The following is a 26844-nucleotide window of genomic DNA, read 5'->3' on the forward strand; positions in this document are numbered from 1 at the left end:
CATACCACGAAATGTACACCCCGAATACAACAGAGGCAGGCGCCTTGCGCGGGCGACCGCCATTCTCAAGCGCATAGACATGGAAGCGGACAACGTCTCGTTCGTGGACGCCGCTGCCTATCGCAACAACCAAGCCTTCGCCGCGGTCGCGGTATCATCCGCGCAGCAGACTCTTACCTCAGCCACAATCCTCACCCGAAACCCCGAAGTAGCGGAGCAAGTAGCTATAGCTATAGCTATGCTCGACAGCAAACGGGAATTCATCTACAGCGACTCCAGGCCGGCCATCAAAGCCTTCGAACGCGGAGTCATCTCCGACCAGGCGTTACGTATCCTGCGCAATGCGGACCCGAGTGCCCTGAAGCACCACACTGTCATCTGGTTCCCCGCCCATCTCGGCCAGGTGCCGGGTGCCCTACCCAACCTCAACGAGATCGCCCATGATGCAGCGCGCGCACTTACCGACCGCGCTGCCACAGGGCAACCTCATCTTGCTGGGTTGGATACCAATCGGGATGCACCAATTACGTACAATGAAATTACAAAGCACTTTTACTTGGAACGCCGCATTTTTCCACCCCCACATCCGAAACTTAATCGACCGCAGGCATTAACCCTACGCCTATTACAGACACACACGTACCCAAACCTTGCCACGCTTCACGTTTATTATCCCGATGCATACCCCAGCGACACATGCCCATCATGTGGACACACAGCGACACTCGAACATATGCTCTGGGAGTGTAGAACAACTCCTCCCGACTCTACCTCAAGCAAGTGGGAGAGGTCCCTCAGGAGCTCACTTCTCGCCGACCAGCGATGGGCCGTCCAGCAGGCCCACGAAGCGGCCGCCAGGTACTCCCTGTCGGTCCCTACGTGGGAGACGCCCGCTACGCGCTAAGCGCGTCCTGCAGGACCGAAATAAAGTTTTTCCATTCCATTCCATTCCAGGCGCGCTCGACTGTGAAAGTGTGTTTATCGAGCGACTCCTTCACGCTGTATGACCGCGCCGCTCCATTGTTTTTCTCACCTGGTGGTGGCAGTGAGCCGCGTATTGGCTGGGAACGCGTAGTGAAGCCGTCTACGACTGACAAATTTCGAGTGTGTGCGAACCTGTGCCGAAACGTAAGGATGGGTGAGGGTTATCTGCGAATTCACGTGGCACCATGGGAACGAATGTGAGGATCAGACAAAAGTCGCGCAGGTTCGTTGAGCCAGCTTCTAGTTTTGGTAAATATGAGAAAAAAGTATAATCTTTTTTACGAATGAGAACTGACAGACAATGATATACCGTGGAAAGTGTAAAAGATGTTATTAGAACTAATTGTGAGGTAAATGGTAAGAAAGAAAATTGAACTAACACACAACCGTGCAAAATGTAAGAAGCATTATTAGAACTAATTGTGAGGTAAATGTGAAGAAAGAAAAGTGAAAGAAAAGATAATTTGCTGCCGGTAGGGGCCGAACGTGACACTGACTGGCAAAAGCCGGGTGTTCCGCACTCGCCTCAATGGCAATAGGTGGCGCTGACTGACTCTCACACGTTTATTGACTGATACGTGGGGTTTAACGTCCCGAAACCACCATATGATTATGAAAGACGCCCTTAGTGGATGGATCCAGAAATTTCGACCACCTGGGGTTATTTAACGTGCACCCAAATCTGAGCACACGGGCCCACAGACACTCACACGTTTAAATGCCTATAAAGTGGATGGAAGGATGGCCACCACTGTAGCTTAGTGTAAAAGCATCGGACGCATTACTTGAAGGTCGGTGGTTCGGATCCTGCCGGTGGCAAGTTATTTTTTCTTCCACTTTTGTTCCATCACATTTACTTTGCAATTATTACTAATATATCATACCCTACACTTTCCTTGGCATCTTTGTCTGTTACTTCTCATTATTATTGTGTCTGCATTTTTTTCCATCCTTGTATGAACGATGTACTTTCGGTGCTGCGCTCATTTGAATACGAGTTCTCGCCTTTGCGTTTCTAATACGCCTTTGTCGTCACTGTTTCACTTCTGTTTAGAGCTATACAGTCGCACGTGCACGTGCGGGAAGGCTGCCTTGGTGTATATATATGCATTGACAAACGAAGGAATAAAGCAACCGACAGTCAGCGCTCGTACGTGTCGTGTTTATTCTGTATATGTGAGGCGTTGCATGGGCTGTTACTTTTACCTCAGGAATATGTGCCAGCAGGGCCCAAATGAAGTTTTATTAAAATATAACACGCTGTGCTGGGGAAAGAACTTAACGACGACAAAGTTTTGGGGCTATGTGCCCCGCCGCGGTGGTCTAGTGGCTAAGGTACTGGGCTGTTGACCCGCAGGTCGTGGGATAGAATCCCGGCTGCGGCGGCTGCATTTTCGATGGAGGCGGAAATGCTGTTGGCCCGTGAGCTCAAATTTCGGTGCACGTTAAAAGAACCCCAGGTGGTCGGAATTTCGGAAGCCCTCCGCTACAGCGTCTCTCATAATCATATGGTGGTTTTGGGACGTGAAGCCCCACATATCAAAGTTTTGGGGCTGTTTAATGGATTGATTCTATATGTGTTGACAGTGCAAATCTATGCGTGTGGGGTTATCAAAAATAAAAGGGTAAAGATGAAAAGACGCTCTCACTTCGACCTCGGAGCGTGGCTGAGATATGGTCACGTGGCCGCCACACATCGTCTGCTTTGCAGCAGGAGACGCGGTACAGTGTCTAGAAACATACTGACAGCACATTTATAGACACTGTAGGCGCGGTGACGTTTTCCGGCCTCCATTTGCTCTGGCGGGCGGCTACATGTTCAGTTTGAACACGCGTCCTTGGACTCGGATCAATAGTGGGCACTTTGTTGCCGTCTTAGTCAGAGAGGTCAGTGGCGCTTCATTGAACTACTCTTCCATGATTACAAGATCAACGCGCTTGCGCAAGATGACACTTAGTAGGCGGGAAAAAACGCAAAAACTAAATGCGGCTGGTGACCCCGCGTTAAAATTGCCGTACGGCATAGATTTTAACGTCTACAATAGGCCTACATAGTTACTAAGTGGGAAGAGTTAAGTACATTGTTTTGTGATGGGGCTGGAGATTTGGCATATCAATGCGCCGATGTGTTTCGTTGAGCCAAGCTCGCCAAAATACAAGAACTTCACTTTGAAGTTATGTTCTAGTAACAGCGCGACAACTTCAGGAGGAGACAAAAAGGACCTGAAGTTGTCGCGCTGTTACTAGAACTTATATAACTGCGATTAACCAAATCGCCAAAATTAAGCTCTTGTTCACTTTGAAATTTCTGACGTCACGCGCAGAGATTTGGGCAGGAATTTCAATGGTACTTTGACCTTCTTTTTCTCCCTCTTTGTCGATTCAAGCACTGTTCGTCGATCTAAAACAATTCACCGTTTTACATTAAGCCTTCGTCGTTCTTAAGTGCGAACGAGACCCCTGTAATTTTCTGGCCCAAACCACTCGAATGATTCCGTTCGGTAACCAAATTCGCTCGCTATGTAGATTAGTAACGGCTTGACGCAGCTTATCTAGAACCCGGAAACCCATGAACCTGTCATCGGGGTTTTGCGTTTTTTTTTTCCTCGCCAGGAAACTCTATTAGTATCGTTTCCGACTGGTTAGGCGAGAGACAAACAAAACGACACGACTTGCTCGCTGAAGTTCGACTAATGGTAGTCTTCGCACCGCACACCGCCCGTGGATAGTCGCGAAAATCGACGAGAGGATACCCGTAAAAGTAGTAGAAGAGGAACAGGCCGCCCATCTGCACACACTCCGGCGCGCGTAGACTGGCCGTAATTTTCTCTGGGCCCTGTCGATGCGTGCGCACGTTTACGGGGCGCTCTCTTGTTTCGTCTTCCGTGCGCGATGATTGACACGATTGGCTGACTACAAAGGCGTCTGCGCAGGCGGTACTTTTTCCCGACTGCACTGTAGAACACGCCTACGAAATAGGGTTCGCGCGGAGGTCGGTATTGGCACGTACAGTGTTTTCCATGAAAGGAGGTTGTACAGCTTTTTTGTTTTGTTTTGTTTTGTGGAGAGGGGGAAGACTTCGCCGTTAAGCCTGAAAGAAACAACAACTGAGTTTTGCAATGGGCGCAATAATGGAAGGGAGGTTAGTTATGGCGTGCTCCTAGCAAAAGCCTGCCATGGGTATACCCTGCTTTCCAGGGTATAGAGGTTGTAAATTAACATTTAGCAGAGCGGTGAATTGTGCTGTAGTTGTCGGTGGTTGATGATTTCTTGTTGCGCTGCGTATGACGAGACGAGGACTAGACGGGGACTACAGGACAGGTGGCACGTGTTCCATCTCACAGCTGGTTTATTCACATCTCGCGATGTGCCAAACATAGGTTAACAGTGAAATTGGAAGGAAGCAGGCAGAAAGGGAGAAAGCAGGGATGTACACCAGAAAGACTTCCGGTTGGCTACCCTACACTGGGGGGACTATCCGATGCCCTCCTCGTGAGTGGTCCTATAGAGGTCGTGACGTTTGGGGCGACGGCGTTCTCACATCGCGCACATTGGCAAAGCTCCACGTTGGGTCTTTAATGTACAAACCTGCGCGGTGCCGACTTCTATATACGGGCGAGTTCTCGTGCCGCTTCTGTAAGGTCGAAAGATGCCGAACGCTGGACGCGATGTGTGTGTAGACTAGTCATTGAGGGCGCTCGTGGGGTATTATAAGGTCGCATAAGGTCGAATGGGCTATCGTAAATCTTGTCGCTCGCTAAAACAGTACGGGTGAAAGCGATCGATGCACGTCCATCTGCGCTTCTCGAGTAAACGGGACAGCGTTTGGTTAGGGGACTGTCCTGTAATCCTCACAAATAGGCGGAAAAGAGTGTTCACCTGCTGAAAAGTCGATGACACGGTTCTACAGCTCTCGAAAGCGCTTTGTTACAGTGAGGTGGCATGACACCTAAAGCTTCAGCTTAAGTTTCGAAATCCGATTTGCGTATAATACAACTCGGAGTAGTCTTCTGAATTTGTAACTATGTAATGCGTCTCGTTTCGAGGTGTATGTATAAAATGGTCGTTGCGCCGCAGAACAGAAATATGATGTTGGAAAGGGCACCCATGAATAGACGACGGTGATAGCGGCAAACTGCCGTGGCCGCTCCAGGAAGAAGCGCAGAATAAGCCGTCAAGCGAGAGGCGATTTCGCCTGGCGTTGTCGTTCTGAATGCGCGCTGGAGTTCGGTGACGCGGATGATAAAAAGGCTGAATTCTACGATGTCCGAAAGCCGATCGAAGCGTTTAAGAAACTCGCTGAAGCCTCTCGAAACTTTTTTGGGCAGTGTGTCAGCCGCGCGGAATGTGGCGTGTGGGGGGTACCTTGATGTGGAGAAGAAATTTGACCGCCGCTATGAGGAAAGAAGTGCGGTTAGCGAGAAAAATGGCGAAGGATGTTGTATCTCCATTCACGTGAAACCTGGGGAGGGGCGCCTTGCAAAGAACCCGCGTGTAATAGTTCTTACACTGTCGTAATTAGCTCTATGTTAAACGCTGAGGAGTGTATATTTGATTCATTCTTATTATTTAACACCTTATGATATGTTTGTTCCCCCTCCCCCCATTTATGGCATCATCAGCAGCCTGACTACGCACACTGCAGGGCAAAGACCTCTCGCATGACCGCCAATCAAACTGGTCTTGCCCGGTCTTGTGCTTTCTGCTGTCACGTTATACTTGCGAAAGTTTTAATCCCATTGCCCCTCCTAACTTTCTGTCTCCCTTTCACCCGTTCACCTTTTCTTGGAATCCAGTCTGTGACCCCTAATGACCAGTGGTTACCTTGCCTTCGTGCTACGTGCCCAGGCCATGTCCATTTCTTCTTCTCTATTTCGACTGCGATATTCTTGACCCCGGTTTGTTCGCTGACCGATTCTGCCCTTTTCTTGTCTCGTAAGGTTACACCTATCATATTCTTTTTCATCTCTCGCTGCGTCGTCCTCAATTTAAGCCAACGATTTAAGCTGAACCCTCTTTGTAAGCCTTTAGGTTTCTGTTCCGTTGGTAAGTACCGGCACGGTGCAGCTGTAATATTCTAGTGATATTTTGATATTATTTGAACTTTCGCATGACGCACCTACCGGCATCGACATTAGCGTGACGTTAGGCTGCAGCGTCAGTTCTGGTGATTTCCAGCGCCAGTATTCATCGTTGTGTTCACGTTGGGTACCAAAATACACTATATGGCCGCCTATATGCGTCACCATTAACCTTCAAAACGCCAACTCGTTCGTGCAACAAAGCCACGCAGTGGAACGGCCGTGAAAAAAAGTCAGGTAATCGTGCTTTGCGACGAGAAGTTCGCGACGTGTCGTATTGTCACGGGGGGCAACTGAAACCAGCTTTTAAAAACATCGTGTAATTCAATTTTCAGGGTGCAGTCACCCTTGCCGGTGCATTTTCAAGGCTTTTGAGGACTTGTTCTTTCATTTGACGCAAAAAAACGAGTGCGAAAAATTCGGGTCAGTACCCCTTAAACGTAGAGATATAAAATAAGGCACGCCACGAGATGAGTCTGAAGCGGCATTTCAAAGCGGAGCGTCATGCTAGCAGCCGCAGAAAAGGAAGACGCGTCCGAGAGAAGCTGCAGCTACTTGCGTCGTCTGCTACTTGGGACATTGTCGTCTGCTAAGCGGCTTTCGTGCAGGAAAGTGTGTACGCGTGGCCCGCTCGGCCAGGCGAGCCCAGAAACGAGTCCAGTCGTGCAAAACATGAATGAAGAGTTAAAAAAAATGGAGCCAAGTTCTTCCTCTCTACGTTCCCTGCTGGCATTAATGAATACGCTATAGCGTTGCCGGGAAGGGTGTCGGGAATCGCAGATGCCGCCAGAATGCAACGCGCTGTGTGAGATGTTAATTCGGTTTCGTTTCCTGATCCGGCGGTTTGCTTTTTCTTTTTTGGTTTCTCCAAGGCGTCAAGACGTGCGTCGTGACTTTGGATTAGAAAGAAAACAGAAAACAGTGAGGATGTTAACATACTCTCGTGGTCGCATGGCTGTTCGATACAGAATTGAACTGCTTGTTGGCACCGCGATGGGCATTTCCTGGTCACGGAGTATATATTCAAGTGGAAAGCTGAGGGCAGTACATAATTCAAACAGATGGGTCTTCTGTATGATATTTCACGTGGTTCTTTATACCCCACGTCGCCTATCATTACCTCACCATACCTTACTATACATCTTACCATTGCTTGACGTACCTTAACTATCCTGGCCTCAACTTACCAAATCCTTGCATATTAATTAATTAATTAATTAATTATTTACCATCAATAGCCAAAGCATACAAAGGGGACCGGGTCACAACAAACAAAAATTCATAAGAAAAAAACGTGCGTTATAATGCAAGAAACGAAGCTAAACGAAATAAAATTTCTACTCGATGAAACACAATACTTAAACTTGAATAAGAGAAATGAACTGAGAAAAGGTGGTACAGTTTTACAATACTAGGAGTAAAATGTGAACCTAACAAAAATTCCGCAAGAAGAAAGAAAAAAAACAAAGTAAGAAAGACAAAAACAGGAAATAGACAAAACGTTGCCATCTCGACACGTGTCCAAAGAAATCATTAGGAAGGGGAAAGGCATCAGGTGACTAGGGAGACCTGTCACGAAGCATGTCAGCTGATAACAAATGGCAGAAAAGGGCGTGATCAAAGATTGAAACAATGACACTCGGTAGGTGGTCTGAATCGTTACCAGTATATCAAGCTGTGGCGAGCGGAATACAAAATGGCTCCGTCCATTATTTGACTTTACCATGAATGCTATTCAGCACCATTTTTAATACATTGTATCGCATTCTGAGGTGCAAGAACATGTGTTAGCGTTTGCAAATTGTAAATTGTGTCTGGAATAATATAAAAATAAAACTCAGATGTATTTGTTTCACCGGGAGTAATTAAGAATGTATTACGGTTTCCATGTGTTAAGGCGTGTTTCTTATTCTTTTTTGCGCGCAGTTACACTGTACTATTCTCTCTCGTCAACCCCCCCCCCCTTTTCTCTCTTTTTTTTTTACGGTACTGCACCGTCACTTTCCACCCCTCTTCGTATCATTCAAGGCCCAAGGGTTGGTTTACCATGATACCACGAGAAAGACTTTTTTGCTTTCGTCCTCATGCTGGCCGAAACTCGTTTGTTCTTTTTTTTCTTTATTTCTTTCTTTCTATCTTTTTTTTGTGAGTGTAGTGGGAAAAGGTGTCTACTGTTTTGGATTATTCAAAGTATACTCTTTCTATCCCTCTACCTGAGGAGAGTTTACATTTTATTGCATCGTAAAACTCACGAGGCATTATATTATCTCTGTCTGTTTATGTTCTCAGCACCAGAGTGAGGCATTTCCGAAACTTCTCACTCTGTAGCAATGGGTCGCATGCAATACTAAACAACTGCTACAGCTCCACAAGGTGAATGCTGATGTAGGAGCGAAGCTCCATTGACGAAATTATATACGATATAAAGAATGTTTATTTTTTATCATACACGTGCTACGTAATTTCTGTGGACAGTATTGTGCACAGACAATGATTAACGATAGAAAGAATGTTTATTTTGAAACCATGTGCGCGCTATCCGCGTCAAATGAAACCCGAACATCGGCAAGCCTTCGCCTGCCTTCACGGTGGTATAGTGCGCGCCGTCCACTTATCACAATGGACAGGCACGCATGGATGCGTGCGCAGAGCCACGGCCGTGCGCCTTTTCATCCAGCGGCCGTGGCAGGGCTACCGAACATGATGCGCGCGAATATCAGTGAAGATAAGTGAACGGTTCACACTATACCAACGCTAAGGCTTGCCGCTGTTCTGGTTTCGTTTGACGTGGATAGTACATGACACGCATATAATTTGAAAATTAACATTATTTATATCGTTTATCATGATCTATGTGCAATGCCGTCTGCAGAACGTACTACCCGATGGTATAGCCTTCGCGATGGTATAGCGGGCGCCGTCCAGTCACTATGATAGATAAGCGCGCGCATTCTATCCCACATTTGTGCGCATATATGCGTGCTTGTCCGTAGTGATAAGTGAACGGCGCCCACTATACCATCGCGTAGGCCTGCCGCTCTTCGGGTTTCATTCGACGCAGAGACGCACTGTAATCAGTATTGCGCACAGATGTATCGCACCTGCGCTTCGACTAGAGGCGACTAATCTCCGTATTCTAGAACGCCCCTTCACTCAGTGCTCCCCCTCCACTTGAGAAATCCGACGGGAGCGCCATCTCTAGGCAGGGCAAGTCACTGCGTATCAGTGATAATTTGCTGCTATTCTTGAGAAGCGCAGTGCCATTTTCAGCCGAGCAGCGGCGTACTGCTCAACTCTGTCAAGTGAAGGGTGAAAGTAGAGTCGAGGAGCGTTTGTGAAGCCTCGACAACAACGGTCGGACCATGTGAAGACCTGATAGCTTCGCTCTTGAAATGCAGCGCTGACAAACCGAACATGTATATCAGTTTTCGATACGTATCGTTAACGATTCCGCTCGCCCTGGGAGAATAGAAAAAAGAAAAAAAAAGGAATCAGTGCATCGGCTACCGAATGTTTGCACGTAGAACTGCCGCCGTGGAAAGAATTCGACCTCTCGCTCAGGGGAAGGACATGCACTTGCATGTAAACTGGCAATCGAAATGCCTTGGGAGAGAAAGCGGTTGGACTGCGCTCGATAATGGCCTCTCCGAAATAGAATCGCCGCTCTGATGGTCGTAGAATACGGTGCGCCGACACCGAGGACCACGAGAGCGGACGGCACAACGTGACGCCGCAGCAAATTGCCAATGATCGCGTGCGTTATGCTTAGGAAAAACAAAAAAAACAAAAAAGAACGGACAAGTGATGCACATTCCTCGCGTTTCACGAGTAGCTGTGCAACTGCGACCGATCTGTCAAGGAAACCGGTTTTCCGCGTCTGGATCACGCACATCGGGCATTGTGCGCGCTGTTGTGTCGGGAGTGGCATTTTTATTTCCGCTCTGTAATGCGCTCGGTGACGAAAGTCTTCGAGCATGTGGACACATTTTTGCGTCAGTGGTATTCGACAGCAGACGCAGAGGGACACTGAAGAGGAAGAACTATTTTCTTTAATATTAGTATGTATCTGAAACCGATATGTATCTGAAACCGCTTACGACAAGACAAACCCGGCATCGACAAACTCATTCACTAACACCGTATTTCGCCAGAACAAACATTTTCAAATACTCGTTCTTTCCTTGAACCATAAACGACTGGAACTGCCTACCTCAATCGTTAACCAGCTCTGTAGAGGCACTTGAGCGTATCTAACAATGACCTATGTTTTTGTATCTTTTGTATACGATGTATCTTTTTTGTTCTTGCTGTTTACACCTGTGTCCAATGTTATGATCTTTGCCCCTACCTCCTGCTGGGGCCCTTAAATGGGTCTGCAGTATTTTGTAAATAAATAAATAAATAAATAAATAAATAAATAAATAAATAAATAAATAAATAAATAAATAGTATATTAGAATTTCTCCTACCGATAATCCCACTCTTACCACGAGAAGATGTTTGGTGAGGGAGAAAAGAAAACGCATGAAAAAAAAGGGGGGTGGGATACCGACGCCACTTTCAAATACACGCCGTCACGTCATAGATTTTGACAGCGTCTATAGTATATACGTCATACATAGTTGCTGATCGGTAAAATTGAAGTACATTTTCCTCTGAGGAAGTTCTTACACAGCATACCATATTTCAGGAAATTTAATAGAACAAATGTCGTTAAAATACAAGTGCACTTCGAAATCTGTGACGTTACCTGTGGTGTATTTAAGCGCGAAATTTAAAAATGAAGTGTTGGCCTCAATTTTCTCTATTTATAAACCCATGGAAGTGAAATTAACGACATTACATTTCTCAAAGTGCAGTTTATCAATCTAAGTGGATTTGCCGTTAGGTTGATTTGTTGTTTCACTTCAGTGTTCATTTTAAGAGGAGCTTTGATTAAATGTGGCTTGCATATCGACGCTGTCTCCCTCACCTGTTTAGTGCAGCAAGCGCGACACCCTTGCGAAAAAGAAGAAAAAAATTGGCCGCGTATCTGCATGTTAATCTGCAACTGCCGTCGAAAGACGGTAGTCTTGCGTCTGGAGAGAGTGAACAAAACGTTTATTTTATGTTTTGCGCAAGAAAATCGGTGAATCGCATTTTGGAGACGCTGCGTTAGAGTACCTCGAGCGTGCAGCGGAGGCGAACGAGCGCATCAAGTCACGTCACATGTGAAACATGAGCGCTGTCTGGAAGTTATGTTGGCAAACGAAGCGTGCGGCTCTGAGACAGAGGTTATAAGGTGTAGAACGCAAGGCGACGGGTAGGTGCCACCACCGTGTCGTCTTAGCAAAACGTTGGAAATACTCGCCTTTTCGTGCAAGCGTTGCATCGTCAGCGCAGCATGATAAATGCTACGGTCCTTATGTATGCTTTTTTTTAGTAAATGGCGCACATGCAGAATATATATATACGTGTTGTTATGGTGCCTCAGATATGCGCAATAATTGCATTTTAATTGACAATGGCTCTTTCCTACTAAGCATACTAGGTATTAGGATAATGAAGAATATGTGGCTGACTGATTTCACGCGTATTTTGCTGCTGCCCCACAGAGAATATGCCGGGGCTTGGAATGTTTCGGTCACATGGTCTCCCGACTCGTCACCTTCTCTACGCTCCTCCGGGAGAGCGGCGCATTCCAATGGCAGGTCGAGTGGCCCTGCTCTCAGTGCTCTGCCCCGCACTTCTCAGTGCCTTGCCCCTCTACTCCTGTTTTCTCAATGGAATTCGCCGTGAATTTTAAAACCAATTTTAGAAATGCTGGAGTGAGTGGGGAAAGAGATGCCAGGAAAACTATGTTGAAGTTGTCAAAGTGTGCGTATAAGCATTGTGAGATTTGCTCGTCTCCGTCGTCTCACATGGAGATGAGCGAGCCAAGAACAACACGCCAGACCCGCAGCAAGAAATTTTTTAAGGAGGGGGGTGGACTTGTCGCGAACTTCGAAAAAACATCGATATTTATTATTTTTCTTCGGTAAAGCACCCCTACCCTAAATTCAGGGGGGGGGGGAGATGTTCCTAGCCCTCACCCCCTCCCGCACCCTTGTCTACGGGCCTGCAGCATATCAGGTTCGCTTTCTGCACTGAATGAGCTCTTTGCTGCATCACTTTGTCATGCGGCAAGTGTTCAGTAGGACATAAATTCGTCGGGCGGGGCTTAAATGACCGGCTGAGGGAGGATCGAGTAGCGTTGCACTCTTAATCAGGTCCTGCTTAAAGTGCCGCAGATATCGCCAGGAAACCGGACATTTTTGGTCTAGTTTCCTAGATAGAGCCATCATTTAGCCTGAACCTAATTAAAAGAGTATCATCCCTTGGCGTGGGGTGGGGTGGGGGGGGCACTTGGCTGACTGTTGTGAGCGGCGTGCGTGTGCGACAACATTTAATGCAGCTCGGGTGTTTGGGATGGCGTCGTGACCAGGTCCGGCGGGAGATCTGCGAGGCTATGCACATATAGGGAGCGTACCGACAATTGTCCGAAAGAGAGAGAGAGAAAGAGAGATATCAGAGATCTGCGAGGCTATGCACATATAGGGAGCGTACCGACAATTGTACGAAAGAGAGAGAGAGAGAGAAAGAGAGATATCAGCTTCTTCCACGGGTGCATGTGGGGGTCACGTAGTTTCGCACGTGTAGCTGCTGACGAAATAGCGACGCTACGATCAACAAAAAACAAAAAAAAACACACTGCGATTGTGTTGGGTGTGTTTATTTGTATGTGTTTCATGTTCTCGAGCCTTGTTTCAGCTTTTAACTTTAGTTGGTTGTGGCTGAACTTTCTTTTCAGTCCTTTCGTTATTTAGGCATCATATATAGCTTACTCCTTTTCGCGCTCGCGTTTTAAGACACGGCTGTTACATGATACATTGCTACTGGCTCGCAGCATATAATTGTTCATGACCCACCGTGATATAGTTTTTTTTTTATTCGCACGCGTTCGATTCCCTACGTTTTTTCCTCCGGACTTTGCTGCACGCTACACAGGACTCCCGAAAGCGAGTTCTCTGCAAGTGGACCACACGGCAGAGCTCACGCACGACAACACTTTTTTTTTTACACGCTATGACATGCACGTCCTAGGGTGCAACGTACGCTGAGTTACGACGCCTTTTCCTCGGTCCGTATTGTGCGAAATGCTCGCGAGGGCGTTCGCTTCGTACGAGTACGCTACTGCGGCGCTTGCATACTTAGCCGCCGAGGAACACGCAGCCGTAAAACGTTGCGGTTGCCCAGCGCGCACTCAGGCGGACCGACTTAGAAACGGGGAAGGAGTTTTAATTGGGCCGACGTGCGGCTCCCGCAAGGCGCCCGCTATAAAACCGAGCAGAGACTCTTTACCGGGTGCCCGAATTTCGCCACCACTCAATCATGAGCGCACCGATATATCTGACGCACCAAGAACACTGATGCGTACTGTTTAGTTGCCAGTTTTTCTTCTGTTTTATTTTTTTGTTTACCACTCACCGCAGGAACTCGCTTACGAAGTAGGTTTATTGCTACACTGTAATGTCTTTTTTTTTATTGGCCCGAACGTAATGCGGGATCTTCTGTACGGGAAAAGGAGGTGAAATAAAAACAGGAAATGTCCTTCCCTCTTCTCTTTTAAATACTGCTACTTTCCAAGGATCGTGACTGGACAGAGTAACTTGACTAATACCGAAGTCATTGAGTCTTCGCAGCCTTCGTTTGCTGCTAACATCTGTTGATTGCGTCAAAAGCTTAAATATGAGCTCCTTTATGTATTTAAGAAGGATGGCGGTGAAGTCGCCTAGTATGTGCTAATTAATTTCTCAATTCTGTTACGTTCCTGATACTTTTCTCACGTTGATAGGTTTCTTGAAATAAAAGAAAAATCTGCTGATAGTCAGAGCTGTGTCCGGTCCTATGTGTGCCTTTACCTCTTTTTACTCGTTCCTGTCGTGATGTAACAATGATTCATGTTTAAGATATTTTTGGCAAGTGTTACTTAAATGGTGTTTGTGTAAACATTACCTTTATTATGCGATTATAATGAGAAAAGAAGAGAAAAGTGAGCCCCGTAACTATCTTCATCAGAGTGCGACACCTCAACAGTAGCTCACGAGGGATAGGGGTAAGGACGGATTAAAAGGATAAGATTAAAAGGTGAATAGATAAAGGAAGGAGAGAGCGAGGCGCAGGGACAGCGAACGACAGAAAACGACGGAAGTAAAGAGGAGATATGAAAGATGGACACGGTCGCAGGAGTCCGAGGACGGGGCACCACTCGGCTAGAGCTCGTGTCGGCGTCAGGAGATGGCGTAGGGCGAGCCCAGTCGGCCAGAGCTGCGCTATCGTCGGAGATCGTGGGGGCACAACCGGTCGGCCCAAAATCCAGCGAGCTATTCGCAATAGCATAAGTAACGTATGTGTTGCATACCTATTTATATGTAGAAGCAACGTATTCTACTTTTCTTTGTCTTGTGGTGTAAACTGAAATATATTTCACTTCCACCGTGCTATACTCTCTTTTAGGATTGCATATATGTGTATAAATAATTGTTGTCATTAAGGAGAACCTGCCGAGAAGACTATAGTTGCTCTGGCGTTTCAGTGTTGAACAAGAAAAAAAAAACAATGATTCCGTTTCCGAACTTGGAGGTCACGTTGTGATTTAGCTGAGACTTTAAAGGGACAACAAAGAGAAATATTAAGTGGATGTTGGTTGCTGAAATAGGGATCGAGAAACCTCGTAGTGCTACTTTTGTGCCAAAGAAACGCTTATTTCGAAATATTATAACGTTTTAGTGGTCCACATCGCGTTAGCACACTACGTTACACTACCTGCCTAAAAGTGGTAACACTCACGTGACTGTTGCCGTGCACAACGTTGCCCGTCTTCACTGTGCGGCCGCCGACACTAGTAGCAGCGGAACGCAAGTAGCGGGAGCCACAGCACCAACAACGGTCATTGAACAATTTCCTGCTATGGCCTCCGAGATGGCAGACGTGCTTTGTTAAACCGGGCCCCGCTAGATAGCACGACCTGTCCAGTCTAACCAGGCGAAAATTGAACTTTTGAACCACTGGCGCCATTCCCCATAGTATAACGTCCGGCAGTTTCTCTTTCGTTCCTACTCTTCCTCCCCCCCCCTCTTTTTTTTTCACGATTTGAACATAAACCAACTAGCAGAATTTTATTACGTCTCCTTGATGCACGGAAGCTTCTTTTCTTATTGCAGCTAGTTTGATTACTGGTGAATAATATTAGGTGGTACGTCTAAGGTCATCGGTATCATTTTGAAGATGTCCTACTCGTGGCGCATGTGTTTTCGTGCATCAACTTTAGTTTTTTGGTAAGTATGGCACTGCTGCTGATGATATTGTTGTTTTATACGTCGTCATACATTGAGCTTTCACTATGACTTAAACTGTTATTTGAATTTAGTGTCCTTTTAAAGCCCTACGGCAGCCTCAGAGTTGCCACTGTCCAGCTTAAAAGAAGCCGATTCGTGCTTCTTTTTTCGTCGAGCCGCTTGTAAAAGTTTCCAGATGCTTGTCGCGGTTTTTTTTTTATGGTAGAGGGGAGGGGGGGGCTATTTGCATTTTCAACTTAATTAATTTATTTTAGGGATCATTGCGTTCACCGATAGCACGTTTGTCGTTCACGAATATCGAGTTTGATTGCAACCTAAAACAGCTCAGTCATTGACAAACATACGTTGGGGAATCAACAAGCAACATGAATCGTGCGCTGGAAAACGTGCGTTCAACCAAATAGACGCTACCCTGGAGGCAATGTTAAATATATAGTCTGTATGTGCTTTTGTTCATATAGTAGCGTGCATTTCCGATGCACTAAATAATTAATTAGATTTTTCTAGCTCCCGTCGTAATTGAGTGAAAGTTTCAGGCTCATGAAATATATTTCCAAAATGGAACATTTTGTTGTATTTCCGCTTATTTGGAGCTTCTTGGCGAAAGTTGTGCTTTTTTTTTTTCGGTGGGAGGGGAGGATGGCTTCTTTTGCGACAGTCGTTTGCTTGTTAGCTTGGTAGCTTCTGGCAACTACGAGATGCCTACCACCACATTCCCCGTTTCGGGACCTTCAATCGCGTATTCATTTGCAAGTTTAATACCCACTGAAAGCTTTGGCATCGCTTTTTTTTTTCTTTTAGTGACATGATGAAATAGGAGAAGTTGGTACCATTATGGTGGTACCGGCTACTCTTTCTCGCTTAGTACATAAAATATGTAGTAAGAAAAATAATAAGGGCACAAAATGCAATACAATAGAACACACGATGTGAAAGTATACGGTACAACGGAACCTCATATGAGAGTTAAGATGCGTCTATTAGCTTAATATGTGCACTAGCTGGATTTTATGCATCTTTGACCATGTAGCTGTGTTTATGAGGTTGTTTTTAACTTCTGTTATTCTTTCAAACTTCTTGAAAATTTTTTTCACGAGGCAGAAGGTTTAACAGCTCTGTCTGGCCGTATTTACTGTTTTGTAGGTGCAGGTAGTATAATAATAATAATAATAATAATAATAATAATAATAATAATAATAATAATAATAATAATAATAATAATAATAATAATAATAATAATAATAATAATAATAATAATAATAGTTGCAGGTACTCCTGCAATAATTACACTCTCTACTGATGGTGCGTCATCCACGCGTTTTACTGCATGTATGCTGCCTCGGATCCTACTCCTAACCTTTTCAGCCCTGCGCCATTCTACTTGGAACCTATAGCAGAATGCCCCAATAATCAGGAGAACTTTCGTAAAGCATTACGCAACATTGTTCAGTAACGAGCGCTTTTACGAAGTAATGTCACCTGACCAATTTTATGGCATTCTAATGATGCTGCACCTGCCATTATCAACACCCATTTTAAGTGAACCTGCAGTTTTGTTCCATCACTGTATTTCACACACTGAGTTGATACTGTATAAGCGAAAACTCGCGAATTTGCTGTTTATTTATGTTCTCGTTTTACGTGATATTTATCGTAATCAGCTAACATTGTATGATTAGCGAACTTTATACTAATTGTGCACTGCGCTACCTCTGTTATTCATTGCTGCTGTCCTTTTGTTTGCCCTGTAACCGACTCCCTTCTGTAATGCCTAAAGGCCCTGAGGGTAAATGAATAAATAAATCAATAAGCAGGGTTGTCATTAAACTTTTCTGCATGCTGCCTCTGTGGGCGTCGGCACAGTATCGTGGGATATGTCTGCGACCGCATGTTTCCACGCAACGTCATACTCAGGGATACACGTCACAACGTGTGCTGCTCTTTTATTTCTTTTTGTTCAATTGTCGAGTGTGCGTGCGATCTTCTTTCTGCTGGATGAGCGGGAGAGCTTCTGAGCGAGGACAACGCTCATTTAGCTGCGGGCTGTCCCGCGGCATCTCTCAGAGAACGAGCACGCCATGCCTCGGCTTGTCGAAGCGTGGTGCTTATTTAGACGTCGCAGGTGCGCGTTCGTGCATCTTCCTGGTTCGATAGACGACGCTTACGCGCAATTAAATTTTTGTCAATCATGTCGCGGCTTCGCGGGATTGATTCGATGCCCCGGGAGCACCGCACGAGGCCGCTCCGTGAAGTGCCTCTGGGATCCAGAACTCTACTTCTGGCGTGGCGCGCCATCGATGGGCATCAATGGGTGATGGAGTGTCACACTGTCTGCTTTCTGCGCTGTGTCATTCCCTTAAGGCGACTGGTGCCGGATCATAGACGAGTTGCTTTTTCTTTAGAGCACGATGTGGTGGAACTCGGTCAGCTTCCGCCCACCTGGGGTCTCCTATTTTTGACCGCTGCCAGAACGTACACTTGGCTGATGGAATCTTTAATAGGAAGAGTGACATCATGGAAATTGAAACAAAAAATCAGCGCAGTTTGCTTTTCGCTGACCACAACAGCTCTACTGTGATCAGAGAGAAACTTAATTGAAGTGCCATGCTGGAGTCAAAAGCAGAGCTGCTGGGCCCGCCTCTGTTTCTCTTGCTAACTATTCGTACGGAATCGTTGGACGGCGAGCGAGTACGGTGAATAATGATGATGACGACTTTCTGTCTACGACACGCGGCCAACTTTGACCTAACCGCTCTGTCCAATGCAAAACTCGGAGGGTCCCTTACTCATTCGTCTAAGAGGATGACGCCATGCGGTGAAGTACCATGAGCTTTGTATCGACGTCCAACGTCAATTAAGTCAATGTTCGCTTATTTTGTTTTATAGCACCAATTAAAATTAAATTTTACAGCTTTATTTTCACTAATTATCTACCGATAGATCCCCGCAACGCCCCGCCGCGGTGGTCTAGTGGCTAAGGTACTCGGCTGCTGACCCGCAGGTCGCGAGTTCGAATCCCGGCTGCGGCGGCTGCATTTCCGATGGAGGCGGAAATGTTGTAGGCCCGTGTGCTCAGATTTGGGTGCACGTTAAAGAACCCCAGGTGGTCGAAATTTCCGGAGCCCTCCACTACGGCGTCTCTCATAATCATATGGTGGTTTTGGGACCTTAAACCCCAGATATCTATCTTTTTGAGGGGTGTAGCCATATAATATCGTACCCATGCATAGCTTATGGAACACTTTAGCCTCTTGGCTAACATAACAAGTAACGTGGTTACGATTATTAGTAATGTAGTTCTCGAAAAGAAACTCGTACACTTATTTGATTTGATTTTCTTTAACAGACTTGAATGAGAAAGTAATCAACCAATATTAAAATGTGATGGTGCACTTCAAATCATCGTAAGCAGGGTCGGAATTCACAAAACGTCTCTCGTATAAGCTCATTTTTCATTGGTTAGCATATTTCGATACGATATGTCCCCCTCATCTTGATTGGGGGAAATATTCTGTTACGAAATTTTTCAGCGAATGTTCTTTTTCTTGGGGGGGGGGGATATGGGCCTAGAATTAAGCACTCGATCAAACACTCGTTCTGCTGTATCACATAGAGTGGTGACGTCACTCGCGGTCTTTGTGACGTCTGCTGTTTATGCTTTATCCGCTGATGTAGGGAGAAGATGCGAGCATCTTCCCTCTCAGCTTCTCGCGACGAACGTGAATCCTCTCCATCTGCGAGGCGGCGGTTGCACCGGCACAGAAAGAGAACGGCGCACGCCTCGAGGGGTTTCCTCGCACGACGTCATCATTTTCTCGGCTCCCCCAAAACGAGCGCAACACGTATGCGTTCGTATACGCGCGTCCAGGAATCCGACTCGCCGCCGCTCGCCCTCGCTCGCCGAGGCACCCCCGAAATCGAGGCCAAACCGAAAACGTGGCTTCAGCAGCCGTGAGGCCGGGCGCCCTCTATTTGGGAAGCCCACCCTCGCCGTCCACGCCGGGTGTCCCAACTAAAAAACAGTTGTGGCGTTGTCTGCTCGCTGAGCAGCAGACGAGAACACGCGTCGTCTTCTATCCGTCGTCTGCTCCGCATCGTCATCACCGTCGTCTGCTCCGAGGAGGAGCCTTCAGTGATCATGTGCCTACGACGCCGGTGTGTTTCGGCCGTGTGACAGGAGTGATTGTTCTTGGAGTGGTTTAATGTGGTGCGTTCCCGTGGAGCCGTGGAATCGTACGGAACACAAGTGCCGGTGGGCTGCCACCTAAAAACGCCGGCGCTTTTTCTCTTTTGCCCCAACTTAAAAAGTGCTCCGACATGAGGTCCAATCACAACAGGTGTCGGCCACCGGAGTTCTATGGTGAGTCTCTTGGACGCAGTACGTGCGTTACGTCTCTGCCGTCAAATGTAGGGAGTTGTTGGACTGGTACAACGGCTCAACTGGTGTAGCGATGAGCGCAAAAAAAAAAAAGAGTGATTGTGGCGCGACTTGGTGTGTTGGAGCTATGAATTCCAGACCAAGCGGTGGCTTCACTCATTCCTTAAACGCGGAAAAGGCTGTTTCTAGTCTGCGCTCGGACAGGTTGCTCAGTTATCCTCGCTTTCTCCGAAACTCGCCGTAGTTCCCTTGCGTTTATGGCACTCGCCGGCTCGCCAAAAGGTCGTGGGATCGGATCCCAGCCACGGTGGCCGCATTTCATGGAGGCAAATGCTAGAAGCCCATGTGCTTTGATATAATTACGCGTTAAAGAACTCCAGGAGGTCGAAGTAACCTGGCCTTTCTGGTACGGTGTTCCTCAAAATCATATCGTGGTTTTGAGACGTAAAACGCCGGGAATTATTATTTACCGCTTCACATGAAGCGACTTACCACAAAATAGTGCTATACGACGGCGTCACAATGTGAATTCGGGCTGAGACATTCCATTAGTGCGTAATCATTTTCAAGGCTTGCAGGAATTATTTATCTGTATTTGTATTCTTTCGGGCTGTTTACATCTATGTTTGTATTGTAAACAAATAGGTAAAGAGTGTAGTTATTCTTTGAAACCATTCCAAAATAGGACGCTCACAATACTCGCGTACTTCTTTTCGTGTACGCGCCTTTCAATAATGCCGGAATGATGTGGCCAGTAATAAACCGTCGCAATGCAGCCACATTGCGGACAGCTTCGTAGGCAAAAGCGCAGCTCCAGGCCTAATAGAAGACATCACGTTACAACCCTGTGCGTACCCGGATGACTCATACGTTTCAATGCAGCGCAATATAGTCGATGACCACTCGCCGATTACGATAACAATATAATTCTGGACTATAAACTGCTGGATTACTAGAACCATCGGAAGGCGAGGCTGGCTATAATGGGGAGGGTGGACTAATTAACGAGTTTGCATCCGTAAATAACATAATTCAAAGCCGCTGTTGCTCCCCCTAATGCTCGAACAGCAACTCGCAGCAAAGAATTCGTGAGCCAAGTAGTCCTACGGTTGCTCTACCAACTATCCCAACAGCAAGTTTATCGAGAGCATTATTTAGCTTAGATGATATATACACACGGACAGACAGTACAAAGTGGTAGCCTTTGACGTGTTGTAATTGCGTATGCGTACACAAACTCGTGTGCTAAACAGCTAAACGCCATGGCTTACAGTTCTTCAAGCTGGGGAGGTTGTCTCGAATACATAATCTTGAGTCGTGCTTGGGACCATTATTCACCGGCTGTTAATGCATTTAACTGGCCAGGCCATTAACCAAAATAGATAGCCTAGCCCCCCTCCCCCACCCTTCTAGAAATTCGTGTGGTGGGGGCTGTTTTACCGAGAATAATTCATTAAAAAAAGCTGTTTTCAATGCCTTCAACCAGTACCCCCTCACCCCTCCTCGAAAAACAATAATTCCTGGCTATGGGCCTGTTGCTGACCTATGCTGATCACTTATGATGACTTTTTTTCTTTCTCTTCTTTTTTTTCTAGTAGTTTATATTTAATTATCTCTATTTAGTGTGTACTTATTTTTCAGTTATTGCGTAGGATAGTAAGAAAATTTTGCTGTACAGACGTGTTCCCTTTGTTTCCACTGTGTTCCCCTTCTTCGCCCCTCCTGCTTGGTCTACGGACTGCAGTATGTACTAAATAAAATAACGAAAAACGCTTCCGTAAACTTTGCGAACTCAAGGGTTAGGTTTGGTGCGGCTGTGTTGTGTCATTCTGTCTAGTCTTGCTCGTGTTTGCTATAGTATCATGGAAGCATTCACCGGCTGCTGTCATTGTGTTCATCAAGTTATTGGTATTTGTGAGGTGCGCGTGTTGTGTTCGAAAATGTTATCCATGATGGAAAAGGACCCATGGATAAGATAACTTACTTTTTTATTTCGGCCTCCAAAGCTTTAATGACGAAGGCAGTACACTCTTTTTTTATATTTATTGTAAGACGTTCCTTCGCCTGGCCCAATTCCTCGCTCTCGTGCTCTGAAGTCTTTCGCGGTCGTGAAAAACGCCGTTTGTTCCGGCCTCCACGCTGGCGCTTAGCTGCGGTCCCTTTTCTCTTTTCGGTTATGCCGGAATTTCGCGCCCACAATCTACCGCACAGACTTACGTACGCTTGTCTAACTGGAGCGCATGGTTCACACAACTCCGTCGCTCACAAAGGTCGGATAGCACCTAAAGTCGTCGCGTCACTTTTTTTTCCTAATTCTTTTTTTAATGGAGATATTGCCTCACAAAAAGGGTATACAGTTGAGAGAAAGAGCCCGGAAACTTGCAACTGACTCGTCTGCTTGACTCAAATGAATTTTTTTCGTGTTGTTATGGGGGCATTTTGGCACGCCTACGTGGCTGAGTGGTTACGATGCCTAATTGGCTGCTGACCAAGAGGTCGCGGGTTCGATTCCGGTCGCGGCGGTCGCATTTTGACATGCAGGCGAAAGGCCCAGATGCGCGCTTACTGTGCTATGTCGGCTCGCGATAAAGAATGTCAAGTGGTGCAAATTTCCGGAGTCCTCTTGCATTTTCACGAAACACGTATTTACTCACGAATTAAAATAGGACAACATGGGGCTATAAGTGACGGACATACTTCAACTTCCACCCTCTTCAGTCCGGATTGCATCAGTGTTATTTTGACTCGAAGGCGCGTATCAGAAACGATAATATCTTTGACCAGATTTGTTGCGGCATGACTTGCTTATCTCGAGTAATTGCGCGTACCCATAGTCACACTGAAAAAAAAAATTGATGTCGTCTTTGAATCCGTGAGTGTTTTACATCAACAGTATTCTGCTCCACCCCCCCCCCCCCAAGCGACGATGATGCGGCTAGTTTAATTTCGTAGCCTGATTTAATAAATTAAAATGGAATACAAATCCGCCCATCCACTGTAAGTTAGGGAACTGGGGCTGCCACAAAATTTATTCCGAAGGGAATTCACTAACGCATGGACCATAAAACAGACTGAAAACAAGCTCTCGAGCCCGGCTTGTCGCTGGAGCTGACGTTTCGGCAAGTGGACTGTTCTTCAATGCTGCCACTGTGTACCTTATAGGTTGTGTATGTGTCGAACCCTCTCGCCCAACCAAAATAGAAGAGCCGCTGAAGGCAAGCTTCCCGGTGCCCGCCACGGTGGCCTATAGTAGTTATGGTGCGCGACGGCTTATCCGCAGGTCACGGGATCGAATCCCGGCCATAACAGGCCGCATTTTTGACAGAGGAGAAAATGCTTGAGTCCCACCGTTGTACTTGAATTTACGGGCACGTTATAGCACACCATATGTGCGCAATATCCTGGAGTCTTCCAATTCGACGTGCCTGATAATCATATGATGGCTTAGGCACAGAAATTTCAGCTATTATTATTATTATTATTATTATTATTATTATTATTATTATTATTATTATTATTATTATTATTATTATTATTATTATTATTATTATTATTATTATTATTATGTGATCAACTTGCCGCAAACGGGGACTGTGGCAGGTGTTCGGCCCCTATAGTAGTGGTCGGTCGATTTTCCAGTCACTTTGATTCAGGTATGTTGCTGTCATAATAATTATACTACAGTTAAGACATACAACTAACGTCTCATATACCTCTTGTCTGTAGGTTTCGATACGCACTTCACGTTGTGAGACATCGGGTGTTCTCAGCGATATCATGAGCCTATACAGGCGGTGACCCGTATGTAGTACATAAAGCGCCAGGATCCGTTTCAAGGGGGCGCGCATGGGCGAAGCGCTCGCGGACGTGTTCAAAAAAAAAAAAAAAAAACGATCCGCCACCGTACCTCGCGCGAGTCTCTTGCTAACAGGTTGCGATAGGTTTCGCGTAGTGCTGCGCCGCCCAGGACGAACGGCTCTTATAGCAGCCGAGCCGAGCCGAGCCTAGCCGAACCACGCGTGCGGCGGCGCCGCTAAACGAGGAAAACCGCGCTAACGACCGAGAAACCCGAAGTTTCCGCCTCTCGCAGTTGGGCGCGGCCATGTTGCCCCGCGCTGCTGCAGTGGTGTGGCGACGGGCGAGCAACCCTGAGCGCTGACCGCACTTGACAGGATCAACCGCGCTTGAACGAGCACTCTCGAGATAGAAAAGAAGAAAAAAAGAATAGACCTAAGGCGATCGTTGGCGAACGGTGCATGTGTGCGCTGTACGTCTCCTTTACACGTTTCCTTGATCGCTGACGCGTCCGAAGTGGTGGATCAGTGGTTCTGGTGCCTGGCTGCTGACCCTAGGCTCGAGGCTTCGATCATTCATTCCTATGTAGGCTAAATTCCTATCCCGTGTCCTGTGCAATGCCTGTAGTGTACGTTGAAGAGCAACACCAGATGGTCGACATTTCCGGAGCCCTCCACTAAGCCTTCTCTCATATTCTGTGGTTTTAGGACGTTAAACCGCAGGGATAACTAATGTTTTCATCATTTATGCCTCCAAGTTAAAAAGATTAGCAATGTCGAGCTGCTAATAAGGGCACTTTGAAATGAAAAAAAATACAACCACCCGTTTGTAGCACGAAGCAACAGGGATTTCTCAGAAGGAAAATCCTCATAGTTGCCGAAAAATTCCTTCAGGTCCGGGGTTCGAACCCGGGACCAACGCCTCTCCGCGGTGGTGGCTCGCCAAGCGAGCTAACCAGGAAGCTATAGCGATCGACACCGCTAGGGCCAATTCATAGCCAACTCGAAGCACGTGGACACAAGTATTGCAAATGAGTTCTGCGGAAACCTGAAAGAAGGTGGGAGGGTTAAGAAAGAAAAAGAAGACAAAAAGCACCCGTTTGTAGAAAGAAGCCACAGGGAATTGTGCGGATTTCTCAGAAAGTAAAGCCTCTTAGTTGCCGAAAAAATTCGTCCTTGTCCGGGTTTCAAACCTGGGACCAACGCCTTTCCGGGGCGGTCGCTCTGCCCCGGAGAGTAAGAGAGATGGACATTGCACACCACACACACACAAACACACTGCACGGGCTTTATAGGCAGTCGTTCAGTAATCTCAGCTTCCAGGTATACTGCTCGTGTGGCTTTCTGCGCTCATGTTCTGTGAGACCATGCTCCCAGTATCTTTTATCGAATAGACGGTCGATCATCGGGATTTCTTAATTGCAAGTTTCTGTACATGTAGTACGGCTCACGTTTCTTGCGCTACGAAAACAAATGGGGGCGGTGGGGGGGGGGGGGGGGTGGTTCATAGCTCTGCATGTGTCCAGTTCTCGTCACAAGTTAACGTTAAGCATTTTGACTTGCTCCTAAATGATGCATAGCTCTGGAGGCAAACTGCATGGTCATCTCTCTGTCTATCTCGATAGATTGCGCATAATATTTAATTAACATATGAAATAATCTATGAATAAAATTAATAAACAATGAATAATTATTTATTACTCAATAACTTAATTGTACCCCACAGGCCTCCGAGAAAGCGTAAAGGAAGAGAGCACGTGGTACAATTCGATACATTATTTGCTGGATTGCCAGAATTTTTTCGCGGGAGGGGAGGGGGAGATTTTTATTTATAGTTTGCTTATGCTCGCATGGGCATTTGTGCATGTGTGTGAATAGAGTGACATGGAAGATTGAAAGACTTCCAAATAAACTGAATATCCCCTGCTAACCCCACCCGTGGTTACGCCACTGATTGAATGCATACAAGTATTCATGAATTGTCGCAGAACGAAGAAATTTCCATGTTTCCCAACGATGTATGTGTTAGAAAAAAAAGTAAAATAGCAGAAAAATAAATAAATTTACATCTCTCTCTTTCACTGCGCACTCTTCCATACGTCCCCGTGCACATTACCCGAGCAAACAACACACTTGCGTAAACCAGGCGATACACAGGGAGCTGACGGCACACCCGGAACCCATCCAGCACACGGTAGCTGCGCAATACTTTAGAAGGCGACGCTTTTAAAAGACAAACGACGAGAACGCCTTAAAAGAGAAGAAGCGAACAGCCTTGGAGCTCATGTCTAAATAGCAAAGAGAGAGACGCTCCAAAACGATTAGAGAAGAAGGTGGAGGTCAACCGAGAATGCGCGCACCGCTGTCGTCCTTGAGAAGTTCCTCGCTGCTGACCTTCTTTTCACGGGCAAACAATGCGACCTCTTCTCCTTCCTCGGACTGTCGAAGCGCTTCGCAGACGGGCCTGGCGCATTGTGTTGGCATCCGACGACCGCCTCTGGTCCAGCGCGGAGGCGTGGCCGCGACCCGACGAGCCCTGCAAACTGAAGAACATCGACATGTTCACACTCCCGTCTTTATTTGGATGCCACAGGCATGACGCGTAGCTATAGGACACCGTGGCCACCGACACGCTTGCCAGATGTGCGCTTCTGCTACGGGCGTGCTTTCGAACTTGCGCACGAGAGAATGGTCGAATTGCCATTGCTCGCATTCAGGGTGAGGTATAGTTGGTAGGTAGGCGTACCAACTAGCAATAGTCGCCCCTCAGTTATCACTTCATTGGGTACGACATCGCCTCTGCTCAAAGTCCATTGGCTGACAATCCTTTTTTCTCTCTCTTTCATTTGTCTTTCCCCTCTCTCGATCTCATTTTTATGCCCCCTTCCCATTCCCCAAGCGTAGGGTAGCAAACCGGGCATGCGCCTGGTTAACCTCCCTGCCTTCTTGCCCTTGCCCTTGTTATTCTTGCCCTCCTTGTCATCCTAGGCGTACCAGGCTGCTTATATTAATGAAAACGAAAGTTTCGGTCCAATAACACAAAATATTACGCTCAGACATGACTTGAACGTACGCATAATATGAACACCTGCTCGAAATAGCTCAATAAAATGATATACAAGAACGGCGGAGGTTACTAGTACCAAGAGTAGAGATGACGAATTCGTGAACAGGCACGGAGTGTCGGTGGAACCGAGGTTTCGACTTGTCTTCAGACCGGTAACATTTGC

At 46.6% G+C, this 26844-nt stretch overlaps 1 protein-coding gene and 1 pseudogene across 4 annotated transcripts in view; one reads left to right on the forward strand and one right to left on the reverse strand.

Annotated features, from left to right (window-relative positions):
- Positions 1-26844, forward strand: part of LOC119180119 (uncharacterized) — a 207671-nt gene that overhangs the window by 36559 nt on the left and 144268 nt on the right. The window contains exon 1 of one of the 4 annotated variants that reach the window (XM_075868619.1): positions 19468-19802. The exons of the other annotated variants lie outside the window; for them this stretch is intronic. Within the exon in view, the coding sequence (XP_075724734.1) occupies positions 19760-19802 (43 nt within the window). The 5' untranslated portion in view covers positions 19468-19759. Of the gene's footprint in view, positions 1-19467; positions 19803-26844 lie in introns of those variants that run through there. 4 annotated transcript variants of the gene reach the window in all.
- LOC142767974 (U4 spliceosomal RNA) lies at positions 26360-26425 on the reverse strand (annotated as a pseudogene).

The sequence above is a fragment of the Rhipicephalus microplus genome, chromosome 7, assembly GCF_043290135.1.
Source record: "Rhipicephalus microplus isolate Deutch F79 chromosome 7, USDA_Rmic, whole genome shotgun sequence".
Taxonomy (NCBI): Eukaryota; Metazoa; Arthropoda; class Arachnida; order Ixodida; family Ixodidae; genus Rhipicephalus; species Rhipicephalus microplus.